This window comes from Asparagus officinalis, chromosome 4, assembly GCF_001876935.1.
Source record: "Asparagus officinalis chromosome 4, Aspof.V1, whole genome shotgun sequence".
NCBI lineage: Eukaryota > Viridiplantae > Streptophyta > Magnoliopsida > Asparagales > Asparagaceae > Asparagus > Asparagus officinalis.
This window is the reverse complement of record NC_033797.1, coordinates 18,739,885-18,759,352: the sequence shown is the minus strand read 5'-3', so window position 1 is coordinate 18,759,352 and position 19,468 is coordinate 18,739,885. Positions and strand designations below refer to the sequence as shown.

Genomic DNA, 19,468 nt, shown 5'->3' with positions numbered 1-19,468 from the left:
GTGGCTGCCGTCACCTTATTGAGCTTAGAACCAGAGTCGAGCAAAACTAGTAGAGCCCACCATAACGTACAGCCACATAATTACCACTTCATAGAGTAACTCTGTACGCGTCTACGTTACGCGAGTTGGGCAGCGAATAATTGAACTTAGCAGCTTAGCTAGTGTTTCGTTACTCTTATTAAGAGCCAGCCATTTTTCAGCCACCAATACCACTTTTGACAGGACCCTAGAATTTGCAAAAAATTTCAAGTCTATAGGCTGACAGGAGAATATAAAATTTCTATTTCACTTTTTTTGTAGTTATAGTATTATCATACTAATAAGTATAGAGAAATCTAAGAGAACTTGATAATATTATTCACTGTATTGAGAACTTTATATACAAGAGCAATGGACGAACTTCTATCATCCTAAGGGATGTGGGATGAAAATAAATTTTTTTTAAAAAAGGAGATAGTCCACCTATGTTTTTTAACACATGCTCCTGGAATTTACTGTAATTTGTACATTTCGTTAAAAGCATAGTGCAACTTGCTCTCAAATCAAAGAGAATTGTGATTGAAGAAAAAAAATTCCTCCTGTAAGAATTATAAGCCAGCTTAATTATGTGGCGCCAAGCAATGGTGTTAGTGTGGTGAAATAACTTTTTTTTGGATATAGAAAGTGCTTAAAATATGGCAACATCACTATTTTCTCGTCCTACTTTAAAAAGAAGGCCGAAAAGGATAAAGACGCTTGTGAGTGGGCTCATCAATAATTGTGTTGAACAAGACAATGAGGAATTTTCTCCATTTTATCCATGATAAATTTTGTCCTTATCCTATTTTATTAATAAAAACCTTTTTTTTTAAATAATAACTATGGACCAGAGAGTTAGCCTCCGGCTAACAAAGACGTGATCCACACTTTTCGTAGGTGTACACCATTTTTGACGTAGAAAAGCTACTTTAATTAGCGAAAGTGTTCTATCGTATCCTCCTCCACGGTGCGGGAGGTTCTGAGCCTCATCTTCAGACCATCAAGAAGCAGTTCCGTCATTTACTCCCTCTCTTGTGTGACTATTAAAGCATCTCCAACAGCTTCCTCAAAATTTTCTCCAAAATGGAGAAACAAAAGTCATATCCTCCAAATTATTTTTACTCTAACTCCAACAGCTTTCCCATTTTGAAAAATTGCATTTATTACAATAATAAAGCTCTCCCCAAAAATTTGGAGAATGCTGCAGATTTGGGGAAGGCTCGCTATTTCCCCGCACAGTGCGGGTTCTGATAAAACACTTCTTTAATTGGGCCTTGAAAGGCTTACACGCACTAGTTGTGTGTTTGCTTTAGCTAACTTTAAGATCTATTAAAGGTCCTGCACCAAAAATGTGGTGTCATCGTCCTTAGTTAAGGATAAGAATAGGCCGAGCGAACTCACAGCCCGCGATTTGTGATATTTATAAAAAAATATTTGTAGTATATTAGAGTAATTATCCAGGTCGGTGTTGCCTACTGTTTCCGTAGAGACTACAAAAATGAATTTAACCACCATAAGTTCTCTCTCCCTCTCTCAACTTGTTTCCGAGATTAATTTGTTTTTTTTAAGATTAATTTAGTAGTTTTTTTATAAGACATCCTTTTTGAAAATCCATTGTAAACGCACAAGACTTTAATAAAAGACCTGCTGCTGCGCAGTCTTTTTGCTTTGATCATTTTCCTCAAATCAAAACTTGGTAATTAATTGATCAGACAACGTGGATTAAACCTGATCCTTCTTTTGTACAACTCTGAACAACAGAATCCTACTGCATTGTTTGCCATCCCATCAGCATTCCAAAACAAACCACACGACAGAATTTAGAAGCATCAGATCATCATATTTCAGAACAAAAGCACATATAATTACCGACTCAAATCCTACCTACAGTCATTTTTCTACACTTGTGGAACCCTACCATCTTGCAAACCCTAATTTTACAACACAATTTTACATCATAAACTGCATACGAACCCAATCCCGGTGATAATCAAGAAAATACACGATCAGCAACAAAAAAAACTTTTACATTTCTGATTCTAGTGAGCTCGCCGAACAACAATCACCAATCTGTCAGTAATTAAATCCATTGACACCGAAATGCCAGTCACAGCAAGAAATCACTAGCTCCTGCTCATAGCATTTCTCGAACAAAGAAAGAAAAAGGAAACTGCCAGTGGCTCACCACAATCGGTCAGATAAACCAGTTGCAGGGATTGATGATGGGGAGTGGAACATATTTTGTGGAGTGTTCAAGCCTTCGGGGATTTCATTGCTTGTTGCGGATGGTTGCAGCAATTGTACAAGTGATAGAAATATTTCCATCCTCGTCACATCCCTGTTTGCCTGAATGAAAAAGATGGTATGATATAAGTGAGAAGCTAGTTCAGAACCAAGTTATAACTTTTGTTTTTCGCTTCTTTTTTTTGTAAATTAAGGGAAAAGAGGACTTTAGCCAATATATGTCATAAAAATGAAGAAGGCTAATACAGAAGACTATATGCTAGTAATTTGACACCCAGAGGTACAGAGAAAGCGCACAAAAGTTGAACTTTCCAACCAAAATGTGTGAACTGATATTTTATAAGTTTGGTTTGGATTGTAGATGATTTCTGTTAGACTACTGATTTATTGCTAAGTATTAAAGAACTTCAGTTCTAGTGGAGGTTAAAAAAAAGGCTTTCAATCACACCAATACTATACCAACATTAGGTACTATAACAAAGATCAACATCTATGTCAGAAACAATAATCTAATACACATTTAGGATGCAAAGTTGTGATAATACCTCAACAGCAAAGCGTGCCCATATCTTATCACCACGAGCTTCCATCGCCCCCTTCAGGATGGTGAGCCCTAAACCTCTAACTAAGTCAGCTATCTCCAGAAAGAGACCCCTCTCCTCACAAAGCATCTGCATAAACAACAATGTCTCTAGAAATCCTTCCTCTGTCTGAAAACTGAGTTAATGAGGAACAAGAGATAAAGTTTACCTCCACAAGCATCTGACGAGGTGGATTCAGATCCTCTACTATAATAGGACACGTCATGGACTGACTACCTACTTCAAATGCCCATGTTGCACCACCCTCAAAGTTATCCTTCAGCAGCAAGCCTCCATCCTTGCTGAGGATCTGAGGATGCATTAAGAAATAAAAATGTTTGGCATATCTAAGCAGAACTTTAACTGTATTAAAACACAATGAAATTAGGAGATTTGACAAAAGTACATATACAAATGCTTGGGCTTCTATAAGATTGCATTAAGTCAAAACTCGTACATCCAGCTTTCTATGTAGCATCATTATTATTGCATTGCTATGAAATGGATAAAACTATATTATGTAGAAAGTCCTACCCTTGAATTTGTTGATATCCTGTGAGTATCTCTTATGTGTATCCGCCCCCCTTTAATCTTCTTCCCCTTATGAACCCCACCAACCCCCCACACAACGGAAAAGAAAAAGAACATGACTCAAACAATACACACAAAATCACAAATGAAACAATCAGTTGAACTAGCAGAAAAGAAACTTTTCGAAGAAGCAGGAGAAATGAAGGAAACAGTTGCAGGACACGGACACGGATCTAAATCTTATGTACAGTATAAAATAGGATAAAGACAAGGGTCCCTAGAGAACAAGAGACGAAAACTGATTACTTATGTGATTTTTTTTAGTAATTTGTATTTTAATTGCCAGAAACAGTAAAAGTAGTATTATGTGCCACATCTGTCGTGGAACCTATAAATCTGATTTCTGATTCAAATTGAGAGTTCAAGATGGATTTAGCAATCATGTGGATGTCTGATCAATTGGGTAAGACATTACAATTTTTAACTCAAATGTTGCTGTTTCTTAAACAAGAGACAATATGAACATTCAAAGGATTCAGATATGCTTTCCAGCAAAAAATCCTCAAAAACCAATAAACGTGTGAAGATATATGCCAGAACTATAGAATACAGATATTATGCATCTAAGTAATGTTGCTAAAAGTATATTTTAACTAAAAGAACAAAACTGCAAATATCAGCATGACATAGATCAAGAACAACATATACCTTAGGCTCCCCAATTTCCTTCAGCTTGTCTGCATGCTTTGTTACACTTTGCAGGAATAGCATGTGCTTGATGGTCTTCTCCAGTAAAGCATCAATACTCAACTGCTTTCCCAATTTACGATGAAAAGAAAGAAGTGAGTATCATCAGATGCATAACATACAAGAACCAATGACAAATTATGAATCCAGAAAAAAAAAATCAGCAGAAGAGCTTCAGCAGAAATTTAGATCACCTTAGGTCCATTTGGGATAATTTCACGTAGTTCCTTGACACGGTCTTGGATCATTTGACGGTCTTTGGGTCTTGGTCGTGGGTTCTCCCCAGGTCTAGATCTCTTTCTAACTTGTTTACCTCCCTCATCAACCTTTTTGCCATGTGCCCCAGAGTGATTATCATTGCTCATTTTCTGGCCTTCAATCCATAGGTTAATTTGAGATTTATAGCTTCCATGGCTTTGGGAAATGCACCCGTCACTTCTTTCAATGCTGCATGAAGATTTTAAAGAACTTGAAGGTGCCGGCTCAGGCTTTATAGGCACAGGAGGCAGAGAAAAAGTTTCAGCATGTGTCTTTTTACATGTAGTGGCACATCCATTGGTTGAAGAACTGCTAATCTTTGTTAATGGATTCTTACAAGACGCAATATCATCCATCTCATATCTGGCACCGGGGTTGAACTGAGAGACCACAGCATCTAGCAGTTGGTCACTCCCAGCTACTGAGAACATCCCGCTACAAAAAAGCTCATTATTCAATGCATTATAACCAAGATACTCTTCAAACTCAGTTATGCGATTAGAAACATCAGTATTCAATCCATGAGCATTTTCAGCGGCATGTATTTTCACGTTATCCAATTTGCTATCAGAGAACCCAGATTTACATTGATCAAGACGCAATGCATCAAACAAATCATTTGCTGACGAAGACTGTAGCAGGCTTACTGAAATTTTCTCATCTAAAGCTTGCAGATTCCCGGCCTTCTCGTTGCTCTTGTTACCACTTCCAGCTGGTGTTGGGTCCCTACCATTTTCAACACAGGGAGATTCTTGATGTGCTTTATTTTTCTGAACAGGATCAAGCAAGGGAGAGTAGGAAGAACCATGCTCATCATATTGGGTGAATTGGCTCTCCAGAGCTTGATATTGACCATCGTTGCTCTTCTGCTTTTCTCTAAGAGATCCAGAATGAAATATTGTATCAATGGAGTTTAGATGACCCTGCTCCAAATGATCAATCGGGTTCAACACTTGAGGCAACTCTGTGCTAGATGACTCAGCATGCTGGCTCCTGAAACTTCCTATGCCACTGGCAAATGAATTGAATTTGCCAATACCATTTGCACTTTCCAGCAATTGGCTTCTGGCAAATGATGAAATGCTCTCAGAACCTTGGAGAGGTTGGAGAGATGTGCATCCGTAGGATAGTAACTGCAGCATGTTAGTATTAGCTAATGTAGATTCACGATTATTAGCAAACTCTCCTGCTCTAACACTGGGCATAGATAGTTGTTCTTCAAGGAATGCCAATCTATTATAGGGTAAACCAGTTGGAGATTGCTGATGGTTTTGAGAGTCAGATTTGCAAGGAAGTATGCTCTGAAGCAGCCTTGCATCAGGATTAGAGAACATTGTATGAGCTTCCTGAGCTCCACTATCAACTTGGCTATGATGAGTTTCAACAATTGGCTGGGTACTAGGAGGTACCATTTTGCTTGACATATTCTCTTTAGCTAATGGGGTTTCTGAAACAATGGCTGACATTTGGTCATATAACTGTGTAGATGAAGGACAAATCTCAGTAAAAGTTCTAGAAAGTGCAGGGCTGAAATGTTGGTGATTATGATTATCATCATTGACAGATGATGCACCATTTATATCAGTCCTAGCTTCTCTATATTGTTTGTGAGTTGTTTGCATTCCGGTAGATTCTACTAGTTTCTGGCACAAAATTTTCTGAGTGTCACTAGATAAGACAGCCCCTCGCACGAATTGCAGCTGTCCAAGCAAACTCTTTGCATGAACTATAAACCCAAAATTCTCAGGGAGCTGAAAGAGCAGTTATCGAAAGTTAGTACATATTCCAGTTACTATAGTATCACTCCTAATTAATAAACGAAGTAGCAAATTTACTCCTAAGAGCAAATAATTAAGATAAATCTCCTCTTACTTGAGATTCTGTGTCATCAACAATGATTTTTCACATCAGATAAAATTGAACAAGAACTTACCATTTGAGTGGAACCAAGTTGCAAAATGCCTTGAGGAAGCACTGGAATAATTGCTGTTGTCTGTGGAACAAACAACATTCGTAAGCAGCTGAAAAACATGAAAAGAATAGAAGGAAAGGTCACGCCAATGGAAGCAAATATTAATTAGGCTTTTCTGACCTTGATGCCTGCCAGAAGTTGGTTATTGATCTCAGCCAAAACCTGAATCAATACAAATACAAAAAAATTGTCATAATGGACCTATTTGCCGTCCAGAACATTAAAATGGTTTAGCCAACTCCAAGCCAATAACATTACAATTATAACATATACAATGATAACTATACGGTAAAAGAAATAAAGAACTTCAATACTGACAGGAGAAATTGTTCATTTAAGTCAAATATTGTTATAAATTTCAATTTCTCGAAGTAAATTAAAAAGTAACCATAGAATGCCATACACAATAACTTGCAGAAAATCAAGGAATTTACAATCTGACAATCTATTGTAATGAACTTCAATAACTATCATGCACACTCGGGAATGTGAATGTGACATACGAGATGAAAGTTCAGTCAGGCTGCTTGCCAGAAAAATCATGGATTTGAATTCAAATGCAAGTCACCTCTTGCTACAGCATCACAGCTCAACGTCGATGAAAGGAAGCTAAAAATAATAAGGGAAAATACAGGTCATACTATATGGAAACTGTGATAATAATGGTACCATCAGGATCCCGAAACACCACCCACCTAATGAAAAAATTCAAGCTCTAAAATCCCACAGCAATGTCAGATTAAAACACAGTTGCCAGGACTTGAGTCTATAACTCTCCACATCTGACCTCAGCAAAAAAAATATTGTTCTTGGGAGCAGCTACAGCTGGCAGAAGTATGTTGGCAGTCAATCATGATGGAAACTAAGTTTGATTGAGCTCTAGCATAGGTGATGTATCGATCAAACAAAATATTTCGAGAGGATAACAAATTTTGCATAAAAACCCAAAGCTAATAAAGATCACCTCTCATGACAAAAACTACAGGATAGCCATTTTGAGGAATGCATGAATACAGTCATGTATTCTAACTGACATGTAAAGCTGATCAATGATTGACAATCCGACTATGATAAAAAGCATATGTTTTCTAGAGAAAGGGAGAGAACAAGTATATGGCAATTTTTTGCATGTTTTGAAACTGGAGTGGATCATTATGAAATCATCTATTCTATTGAGCGAAAGATTTAACACTAGACCCATCAACATTTCCTGAAGTAGCCTTCGTATGAAAGTTTTGATAATAACAAACATCTTCTGTTGAATTCTTGCAGAAAATAGATCTAATTGAGAAATACCTTAGACGTGAATCCCCTATTAGAGAGCATATCTCCAAGCATCCATTCATGTTTCCCTGTCAAAGCAGCTTTCCCAACTATCCTGAAATACACTAGGTCATTAAGTAAAGAAACAAAGGAAATAACAAAAATGATTCAATGGTAAAAATGAAAAAAATTACACACCCATCTCCGACAAGATGAACCTGAGTTGCCATCAACTTGAAAACTAGAGTTCTCACTCTGTCCTCAGTTCCTCCAAGCTGAGAAAAGCCACCATTTTGAGAGCCTCGAAGCACCCCACTTTCCTTAATTAAAAGATCAATTGCTTCAAACCCAGAAGCAGCCGAGGCAACAGAAGTTCGCTCACAATGTCCATCTTCCCACACCAAATTCCTATTAAATTTGAGACTAAAACTTCAACTACATCTTCATTTATTCAAGAGTAAAACAGTAAAACTCAGCAATTTGAAAACAGAAAGTAAAGGGAAAAGACAGGTCCTTTATTTTGTTTTCTATCTTAAAAAGAGCTCATTTTAAGTTCAAAATGAGTGCAATTATCACCCTGTCATTATCCACCAAGATAAGCAACGCTATCACATTTATTACCTTCTTAAAGAAGCAAAAAAAAAAGAAGGAAAAAGAGAGCATATTCTCCCAAGTAAACTAATTAGAACATGGAACAAAAAATTTGACACTAAAGTTTTTCATTTGATCATTAATGGTCAAACAAAAGTTCATTTAAAGAACAAGATCTAACCAAACACTAGACATCACCCAAAGAAAAGGCCTATAACAAAGCCCAAAGAAACAAAAAAAAAAGAGATTTTGATCCCCTGCATCTAATCATACAGTCATTATCCACCAAAAAACAGGGATATTCTTCCCCATCAAAATCATCCCTATAGCACAAAAATGTCAAATACCAAAGTTTGTTCACTTGCCATTGATAGCCACACGAGAAAACATTTAAGAAAAAGATTTTTCTTCTAAAAAAAGAAAAGAAAAGAAAATACAATAATGAAAATTTAACGGCAAAAACAACAAAGAAAGATCAAATCGAAGCTTACATCTGATCTCCAAACCCGATCAGCTTCCAGAAAACAGCATAAGACCATCCAAACTCAACGCAGAGCCTCCTCAGCACTTCTTTAACCAAACCCCCCATCGTTCCGAAACCCTAAGCGAGCGAATTAGAAAGCAAAAAGAAAACCCTTAAAAAGTAACAATCTTCTCGAAAAACCCTAACCCTAGCTCCCACGGCAAGATCCCCTTCCCGCCTGCTGAGTCCGTACCCCCCCCCCCGCCGCTCCTCTTCCTCGCCGGTTCCGCCCTCTCCGCCACCTCCGCCGCCGTCCTCCTTCGACCCATAGAAAACAAAGAGGAGAGAAGAAGAATTCTAGACAGAGAAAGAGGAGTTTTAATTTTTATTTTGTCCTTTTTGGGAAGAGAGGAGAGCTAGTCTGAAGGGGCGCTGGTCCCGTGGGCGGCCATCATTCCCTCCATCAGGGTCATTTCCGGAAACCGAGGAGAGAGAAAGAGTGAGAGAGGAGAGAGAAGAGTTTTTTTTTTCCGCTCTGATTTCGCGCTTGGTATCAGTGGTGACGATACTACTGTGGATTCGCTGGGAGGGGAAAATGCTCTGAACGTGGAGACGCTTAAATTGCTCCGTCAGCGTACTTTTTGGCTGGAACTTTTGCAGGAAGCGCCCTGGTTTTATTGTTATTAGAATTTTAACGACTATCCTTTTTGCAAATTTTGAAGGTATTTATTCCATTTAACCTAAATTTTGTAGCTACTCTACTATTTTAGGTTTATAAATACATTCTGATACCCTGATCACAATATGGTATGATTACACAATTGACTCTAAATACTATATTTATATGGATAGCTCTCAAATCACCGATTGTAGCTATTCATATAGAAATAATCAAGTAGAAATTATTAACTTTATCAACAAAATTAATCCAGAGAGGGGAAAAAACAAAAAGATTCTGATATCACCTTTATAATTACAACTATCTTGAGATTATTTATTTTTATTTTTCTCTTTGTTTAAAAATGATAACCCTTGTGATCTATCTAATAGGAATACAGACTATATCTTAATTTTAATTAAGTAAATTATAGATTCGATGTCTTTGTGAAATGAATTTGTACTCCATTTTTACCATATGATAGTATTGTCAAAGTATATATTTAGCATTCTAAAATCTAAGATTATTAAAATACATAGCATTTAAATAGGTTATGCACTTGCAGAGATTGAAGGCTAAAAATTCAGGAATTATTGTTAATCACTTTGAGAGTATATCTACCTCATATACATATATAAAGTATGTTATAACAATAGTATTATTAAAGATAAAAATTAAAATTTGAAAATAAAAATTAAAGTACTTACGAATGCTTATTTTGTATATAAAATTATAGATTCAATCTGGTTTAAAACGCTTTTAATTAGAAGTTTTTCTGGTTGAGGTGATTTGATTTATCGGACGACCAAAACCTTATAATTTTAAGCCCTGAAAAAGAAAATCTGAGGGGGGGGTCTATCTTGAAAAAAATAATTCCCCGACCAATAACGTCCAAGGAGTTTACAATAAACAACCATCAACTGGCATTTAATTTACAGCGTGCCACTACTCTTGTCGGATTCTGGCCTCTGAATAAAATACCCTTTTTTTCACCAAAAGTGAGGAAAAGGCCAAATGAGTTCCTCTTTGGTGCCCTTTGCTTTCGGACAGTCAGAGAGAACTAATGCCTAGTCTTCGCAACACTTACATTTACATCCTCAATGCTGAACCAATTCACAAAAATACCACTAAGTAGGTAGAAAGCTAGCAATATTATAATTTGTTAGTTTTATTCTTTTAACGGAGGGACTCAAATTCCTAGTATTTTATACGTAAGGCTGACACAAAGCAGGGACTGTCCTCTCATTTTGTTGTTGTTTAATGGGAGCTTGCCCTTTCTTTTGATGGAGAGTTGTAGTGGTTTTTATTCTTTTCTGACTGTTGTTGTTGTTTTAGGGTGAGGTGGTGAGCTCTAGGTTTGGTTAACTTTTTGGTAAAACCCTATCATGGGTTAGTGCCTTTAGTTTTGTTAGTTTCAATCTGGGTATGCTCCCTTCAGTGCAATTATTAGGCAAGATGATCATGTCCTACTAAGTAAATTCTCTACTAAAAAGTAAGAATACAGCTGTTAGTAAGTCTAAGAGTGTTTTTGCTTATATTCAATCCTGACACAGTTCTATTCTAAACTAGTTTAGAGTTAGACCAAAGAGATGGTGTTCTAACACTAAACTAGTTTTATGACTTCTTTTTTAACTTTAGAACCAAAACTAATCATGTTTTTACCAATCAGAAATGAATCCAAAATTGGACCAAATTCAGTCATGGCAAATTTATTTAGTCATGGCCCAAGAGTTTGTCAAGTTATTATTTAGGTTAATAGCATATATGCCATGTTTATGTCTGAAAGATAATTTGTGAGTAAGGTGATATTAAGAGAAGATTATGGGTCATTGATCTCCTCTAATGGCTCACAAACTGTGAAAAACAATTCCATGCATGAACAACAGACATTAGAGACCCCGAAAGAGATTTCTCTGGCGTGCCCTTCGATGCTCAAGTTATTAACTAATAAAACGAGTACTAAGAAAAGTGTAGACTTAGGGTTTTTATGAACCAGACATTGGAATGGTGGAGGTAGCACCATGTTACAGGGGGTGTGGAGGCAAACTGGTAATCCGACTCAACCATCACAACTAATGTTTTTTACTTCTTGTAGGCTGTCTAAAAAATCACAACAGATGACTTATCCCCATCAAACACCGATGATGGAAGTTACAATCTGACGACTTCTAGAAGGTTACAATTTGAAGATTTTCACGTAGATCGATGAAGGTTACCTGACGACCTTCGCAACAACTGATGAAAGCTCTAATCAACAGCCTTCACAATCAACATCGGGAGTTACAATCTGACGACTCTCGTATTTTTGAGTAGCCAAGATGAAGATTACAAGATGACGATCTTTGCAACGCCCTAGCAAAAGAGACTACAAATCGACGGTCTCTTCAAACCAAAACGCATATATCTCTCAAACCGTAAGGAATTTGGCAAAACTAACGGAGCAAACCAAACCCCATGGGGTTGGTTTGGTCGGCTCCGTCTCGTCGAGATAGCCGATTTTCATATATAATTCGTCCAATTTCGACTTACAGTTTGAAAGTTATGACCTGTTCTTCGCAGCAAGTCATGTTCTGAAGTCCGTCTGCAAGACTGGACTTCGTCTGAACATTGGACTTAGCCTGAAGTTCATCAAGCCCGCCTAAGGCTCACCTCTGCATTACAGAATCAAAACGTAGGGTTCATCCCTAGCGTTCAAAGCCAAAACGCACGGGTCAAACCAGCGTTATAACCTCAAAACGCACGGGTCGGACCTGCGTTGCAGAATCAAAACGCACGGGTCGGACCTGCGTTGTAACATCAAAATGTACGGATCGGACCTGCGTTGTAACATCAAAACGCACAGGCCGGACCCGTGTTGCAACATCAAGACGCACGGGTCGAACCAGCGTTATAACCTCAAAACGCAGAGGTCATCCTTGTGTTATAACATCAAAACGCAGAGTTCATACAAAGCTCAACTCTGCGTCCCAGGTCCAAAAACGCACAGTTCATGCAGAACCCAACTCTGCGTCCCAGGTCCAAAACGTAGAGTTTATCTCTGCGCTGCGTGACCTGTGCGTTTTCAGCCTAAAACAGGCTCAACTCTGCGTTTCAGATCTAAAACGCAGAGTTCGGGCCCAGAACGCCCAGATTGGCGTTTTGACTCGTTCAAAGCACGAACTGAACGGTTTCAAAACTATTTTCCCCACGATTTAGGGAGATGTTTAAGGGGGGATGGTTACACCCCACTCAGCCCCATTTAGAAGCAAATTAAGGGGGCGGTTACACCCCCTTAATCCCCTATAAATACCTCGAAACTCAACTGAGTTCGGATCCGGGATTTTGGGGTAGAAAAGAAGAGATCTTGGCTCTCTCTCTCTCTCTCTCTTTGGGGGATCGCTGGCTTTTTGGGGAATTGCTTGAAGCTTTGGAGATCGACCACCGGAGCTTTCTGCTGGCTTTGGCTTATTAACCGATTTTCGGTTCAAATCAACTCTTTTACAGAGTTCTTCTAAACTCGTTCAGAGTTCTAAAACTTGCTTGGCAAGTTCTCCACAGTGTCAAACTGTGAGGAGAAGACATCGTTCCAGTAAAGCAAAACGTCGGATCATCAACGGAGAGCAAACTCGACGCGAGCATTCGAGGGAGGCACTCCATCGCCACCGTGAAGAACCCAGAATTAAACAAATGGAAGAATCAAATCCATTCTCCTCTCTTTTGTAATCAGGAAACCAAATTGTAATCAAGATTGAGAGGGTTGTAATCATTCTTTTTCTAAGCAGTTAGAGAGAATAAATCAAAATACGATTCTTTCATTATTTTTCTTGTTACTATAAATTTTCCATCAAACACTTCTGCTTTACACATGTCGTCCATCGATCTGGCTAATATTTGGGACCCTTTTTCACCTCATTTAATGTGATAGCGACAAGACGCAGGTAGGCAACATCCGATGAGTCGTTATAATGTGTATTTAATGTGATTGCAACTGGATAGCGAAATATGAGTGTTATCCAAGAAGTAATCATAACTCTTCGTCATGCATTTAATGCGAGCGGTGTTGTCGAGACTGATGGTCGTCCCTTTCTTTGTATTAGGACTGTCTTTTTTTGGTGTGGATGTTGGCCTTCTTGTTTTGATGATATTTTTATAAATAATTTATAACTAATATTGTTTGTCTAGTGTTTGTATTTTCCTATTTATTCTAGACAAACAATATGTTGAAGGATGGATGGAATCAAATTTTCACGATCATATCCAATAGAGGTTGGCGGAATAGTGGAGTGAAGCAATGTAATTCAAGTTAAAGATTCTAGTTCAAACTTCATCCGTAAGTTTACCAAGTTGAGCTCATTAAAGACCTTCATCAAGCTTGGGTACATAGTTTATAGTGTTTATAGTTTAGGTTTATACTTGTGTGTAGATACTTCAAGCTCAATCACATACACACACATACCAGTTTTGGTTATATATATAGAGAGAGAGAGAGAGAGAGAGAGAGAAATCTTCCTGTGCGAAATCTTTTTCGCACAGCACTGTGCGAAAACGTCCGTGAGCCCTTGGATTTAACGAGCGGCTCACGTTCGTTTCAGAAACCCAAAAAACTCCCGTGACCTCAAATCCTCCTCCCTCTTCTAAATCTCGTCTCCTTCTCTCAGCTCAAATCTCCCTCTCTCTCCTCAAACCCTCCTCCCTCTCTCCCCCTCGTGGAGCCCTCTCGCTCGTGAAACGAATCTTCTTCAACGCCGCCGACCATCTCCTCAAACCCTCCCCTCCCTCTCTCGCTCGTGACCCCAAGCACCGCCGCCGACCAACTCCGACCCCGACCCCGACCAACTCCGACTCCGACCTCCTCCTCCAACTTCGGATCCGACCCAGGACGTGAGCCGACTCCAACCTCCGACCTCGCAAAGTAATGATCGGTTTTCTCTCCTCTCCCAAAAAATTTCAAACCCTACTTTGATTTCTCCATTGATTTCAGACCCTAAGCAAGATCGCATGCAATCGTCTCCATAAGGAGCTCGTCGAGTGGCAGGTCAATCCCACCGCCGGATACAAGCACAAGGTCAATCCCTCAGGTGATGTATCCTACTCGATTTTTATTGTTAAATTTGGGTTTTGTTTGATGGGTTTTGTTGATCAGGTGATTTATTTGAATACAGCACCGTTGCATCCGCATATCTACAGCACTGCGCGAAATTTGTTTAGGTAATTCTTGATTGGGTTTTCTGGTATCTTTTGTATCTATGAAGGGGCTATCCTTTTCTCATAGTTTATTTTCTATTCTCATTTTTGGTTGGTAGAAGATGGATATCTGCCTATTATATTTCCTTGTTTGCAACTTACTGAATTTACTGAATTTTTGGTAGAAGATGGATATCTTTTGTATCTACTGAATTTTTGGTTGGTAGAAGATGGAAAGGGGGTGTCATTGCTTTTTATCTGCCTATTATATCTGTCAACTTACTGAATTTATATGCATCTTGTTTTCTATCTTAAGACATCGCGTGCCATAATGAAGAACTTTTCGTGTGAGTTCAGTGGAGAAGAAGATGAGGGTTTAGTTCAAAGAAAATGTTATTGTGGGTTAATTTGCAAAATACGGATGTGCAAGCAAGGACACAATAACGGCTTGGAATTTTATGGATGCCCGAGATACAAGGGACCTAATTGCAAGGGTTGCAACTTCTTCGAATGGGTTGGTGATAACAAGAACATCACAAAAAGGCTGGAAAGGCTAGAAAAAAATGATGAGGTGTTGAAAAAATTGTTGAATGATGTAATTTTATATTTGAAATTTTTAAGTATCGTTGTACTGATATTGTTGTTCTGTGTTATAGTCAAATGACTGAGCAACATATTAGTTTGTTGTATTTTCTGAGTTTGCTGAAAAATTGTTTCCCTAATGACATTTGAGTTTGCTGAAAAGTGTTTGTTGCCTTGAGTTTGCTGTTTTGAGTTTGCTGCGAGTTTGTTGTGAATGATGAGAAGAACATTCAAGTCTGTTGTTGTATTTTCTGAGAATGCTATGTTTTGAGTTTGTTGTATTTTCTTAACATGAGATTGTGTTTTGAGTTTATTGTATTTTCTTAACATGAGAATGTTGTGAATGATGAGAAGAACATTCAAGTGAATGGAGAGTTTGTTGTATTTTCTTAACATGAGAATGTTGTGAATGATTTTACAGGAGTTATTTGAGGCATCAGTTTCCTTTCAATGGTTTGAATTAGTGGCCTTACAAGTATGTAAATTCGTCTTTGTGAAATATATATATGGCCTTATTGTGGTTTCACCACTAAATGAAATCTTATTTGAATATGTGTGACCAGGTGGTGCCTTCTAAACAAACACATTCCCTCAGGAAATACTTAATGGAAATTAAGCTGATAGTGATGGTTAAGCTTAAAGCTAGAGAAGATGTGTACTTATATGTGTGAACAAGTTTTCATTTTCCCAAGAATCCATGATTATCAAGTGCTGAATCAATCAATGTTCCAAATGCAAGAATGAGTAAATGTTTTAATTTTAGCATGATACTAATTGGTTGCATTTTCTCATCTGAATTCTGTAGAGGTCATTATACATGCTCAGAACTTGTTGAGTAGATTGCTGCAGGGGACAATGAGTAGACCTTGCATCAAATCTAAATAAGATAGGTTTCAAGTAAAGAATCTAAGATTTTAACCATAAACCATAACCCTTATGCCTCAGATGAGGACACATACTCGTCAAAATACAAGGTTAAACAATAACGCTTCATATACCCAGGCTCGTTACAGAGCTTTTGAATAAAGGAGCACATACAGAGCATAGAAAGAGTTCAAGCCAGTCTTTGAATCAAGGGTATTACAGAGCTTTTGAATAAAGGAGCACATACAGAGCATAGAAAGAGTTCAAGCCAGTCTTTGAATCAAGGGTATTACAGAGCTTTTGAATAAAGGAGCACATACAAAAACTATTTCGACTAAGCCATCTTCTTCCAACACATGACGACTATTACCAACAAATTCTGATATCAACGTACCAACACAAAAGATACAAAAACTCAACCCAAAAATACAATAAAGTGCTTCATCACATTAAAAAATCACAATCCATCAACAAAATGGAAATGTACAAGTTATTCCGTATGTATTAACCATTACCTTCCTCAAAGGAATCTTCTAAATCATCAGTGGCTTCATCAATATTATCTTGTTCCATTGAATCACTATAAAAAATTAATGATAGCAAAACACATTAAAGATCATTGCATAGTTGCACCAACTTAAAAAAAAGCTTAAAATAATAGCATTAGTATTACTAAAAAAATAATACACTACCTCGAAAATTTTAGAGGGCAATTTCTGCTATCATGATTTTGCCCTCGCTTTCCACACAATTTGCATTTCCTAGGCCGGCATTTGCGGATCTCTCTCAATGGCTTTAACCTCTTCCCTCTAGGCCTTCCTTTTGTTCTTGCTTGACTTGGTTCATGAACTATATCTTGAGAACACTCCGCATTACTATATTGTGCTTCTACATCTTGTTCAATTTCTTCATCATTGATGAGTTTCAAACGTTGCACCTTATTAATAGCATCCATCATCATTTCACGCATTAATTCATATGCGTCATTAGAAGATAGCCCCTCTTCGACCATTTCATTAGCTAAGCAATTTAGTTCACTAAAACGAGAAGCAAAATTAATTGTGGCATTATCTCCAATAATATTATCATCTCTAAGAACAACACTTTTTCTGACATTTCGGCACCATCTTCTTAGAATATACTGCTCCGGTAACTCACTATGATTGGTAATTTTAAGATATGCCAAGATATGTCGGCATGGAATGCCCTTGAATTCAAACATGAGACACGAACAACGGATCATTTTAGTTGTTTTGCAAAGTATAATATGTCTCAATCTTTCATCATGACCACAAAAATTCAATTGGAAGGTACTTTTTCTTTCATTTTCTTTTACCAGCTCAATGTTATACATTAAGCTAGGTTGAAGCTCTTCTTGAAATATATAAAAGATTTTTTTTCGTGTAGATTTGGGCCATTTGTTTTTCCATTGACCACAAAGTCTTCAGATTTGGCTTTTTCTCCACTGTGTAATGATCTTCTTTAAGCTCCCCCTCTCTTTGTCTCGCCAAGACCCTCTGAAAGATGGTAACGAAATCATGAAGTGAATTTTTTCTTGATACATGCATTTTTAGCAATGCATTCATCCCTTCACTTCTTTGACTACTAGACATTCTAGCCCAAAAGTGTTGTTTATGATAAACCGGAGCCCATTTTTCACGAATTTTATAGATATCATGTAGCCAATCATGCGTTTCCAATCCATTTTTTTTAAGAATTGAAACCCAATTAATTTTATAGATATCATGTAGCCAATCATGCGTTTCCAATCCATTTTTTTTAAGAATTGAAACCCAATTCTCTTCAAAAGAGCTAACAGTCTCGGAGTCCCAAATATTTTCTTTGAAAGATTTCATAAATTCTGTTCTATAAGCCAATTTACCCAACTTCTCCGGAACTTTGTCCAAGATATGCCAAATGCAAAACCTGTGCCGAATTTCTGGAAAAACTGTTTCAATTGCCTTGCATATGCCAAGACATTGATCTGTAATCATGCCCGAAGGAGGATGACCCATTGCTTCAATCCATTTGTTAAACAACCATACGAAAGACTTTGCCTCTTCGTTTGGGATCAAGCCACATCCTAAAAAAACACTTTGCCAATGGTGATTTATGCCTACAAACGGCACAAATACCAAGCCATATTGATTTGTGTTATGCGTGGCATCGAAGGAGACAACATCGCCAAAGTGTTGATAATTCATTCTAGCAATGCCATCCACCCAAAAACAATGAGTTAAGCGCTTCTCTTCATCAACTTCATAAACATAATAAAATGAAGGATTCTTCTCTTGTTCCGACTTGAAATGATCCAACATCATTTGTGCATCATGACCGCGCCTCTCCTCTCTCAAATCTCTTTCATAATTTCTCACATCGGTCTCAATGCATCCAATTCTATGAAAACCTCCGCTAGAGTTTTCAAAGAAGGCCATTTGCTTGTTTGTTGGAATGTTCACCTCTCCAAACTGCTTAACTTTTGCAAATTAACTCTCTATCCTTCCCATAATTTGTTGTGCTATTACGGATATCAAAACCTCCGACCTTTCCGTAATTTCTGTAGAATTTTTCAGCTTCTTCTAAATTGCCGAAAGTCATTCCTATTTTTGGTTTTAAGTGCTCATCAACAATTGGCACAACTAAGTTATCTAATTGAGAGATTTTTTTCATCAACAACATGGGAGCAACCATCTTCAGTTTTCATTGGATCAAACATCAAGAATAATTTTTACCTACAAAAATAAACATCAAGAACAAACATCAAGAACAAACCATCAAAGACCACTATGCAAAAAAATAAACACTATTCTAACTTGAAAGGTCAATGAATAATCCAACTTGAATTTATATGCTGTTAAACGCAATCCACACATTCATATACAAGGCAACCACCTAAACTATAAAAAATGAAAGCACGAGCATGATATAACCAAACTCAACCATAGAAGGATTCAAATTTAGCAGCCATGATAGCATTATTAAAAGAAGCATATAGCTACAGTTTGAGTTCTCCATAAGCTTCGGACATAGGAACATGATAGCATTCTCAAAATATATATAGCTACAGTTTGAGTTCTCCATAAAAAATAAACATGTTTCTAACTTCAAAATATATATTTACTAACTACTGATATTTAAACTCAAAACATAGCATTCTCAAAACATAGCATTATTAAAAGAAGCATATAGCTACAGTTTGAGTACTCAAAACATAGCATTCTCAGAAAACACATCAGGACATAGGAACATGAAGAACTAAGGGAGAATGTAGAACACCAGCCAACATATTCTCAAAAAAAATTCGGCTTTTGAGAGGACAATAAAAAATCCAACAAGCAATTTTGACTAAAATCCAACAAGCATCAACCATCATAATCATGTATAACTCATTAAACAACAAGAACCCTCAATCTTAAAAAGTAAAATTAAAATTTTACCTACAAAAAAATTTGATTCAAGCTCCCTTTGGTTCCAAGTGAGAGAGAGTGGCTCACGTCCGGAGTCGGCTCCGAAGTTGGAGGTCGGAGGTCGGA

General features: G+C 37.5%; 2 protein-coding genes across 3 annotated transcripts; both read right to left on the bottom strand.

The window, feature by feature from the left end:
* On the bottom strand, positions 1,835 to 9,258 carry LOC109836817 (transcription factor LHW). Its single transcript, XM_020404831.1, has 10 exons — positions 8,697 to 9,258; positions 7,813 to 8,022; positions 7,648 to 7,729; positions 6,472 to 6,513; positions 6,313 to 6,372; positions 4,316 to 6,130; positions 4,083 to 4,184; positions 3,013 to 3,153; positions 2,808 to 2,933; positions 1,835 to 2,364 (listed from the first exon to the last, which is right to left on the bottom strand). The coding sequence occupies exons 1-10, from the start codon at positions 8,792 to 8,794 to the stop codon at positions 2,200 to 2,202; spliced, it is 2,841 nt and encodes a 946-aa protein (XP_020260420.1). The 5' UTR covers positions 8,795 to 9,258; the 3' UTR covers positions 1,835 to 2,199.
* On the bottom strand, positions 17,269 to 18,400 carry LOC109839766 (protein FAR1-RELATED SEQUENCE 5-like). Of its 2 annotated transcripts, none has more exons than XM_020408271.1 (2): positions 17,676 to 18,400; positions 17,269 to 17,606 (listed from the first exon to the last, which is right to left on the bottom strand). In XM_020408271.1, the coding sequence occupies exons 1-2, from the start codon at positions 18,368 to 18,370 to the stop codon at positions 17,294 to 17,296; spliced, it is 1,008 nt and encodes a 335-aa protein (XP_020263860.1). In that variant the 5' UTR covers positions 18,371 to 18,400; the 3' UTR covers positions 17,269 to 17,293. The 2 variants fall into 2 exon arrangements, with proteins under 2 accessions (XP_020263860.1, XP_020263861.1); XM_020408272.1 differs by having other exon boundaries at positions 17,269 to 17,659; positions 17,729 to 18,400.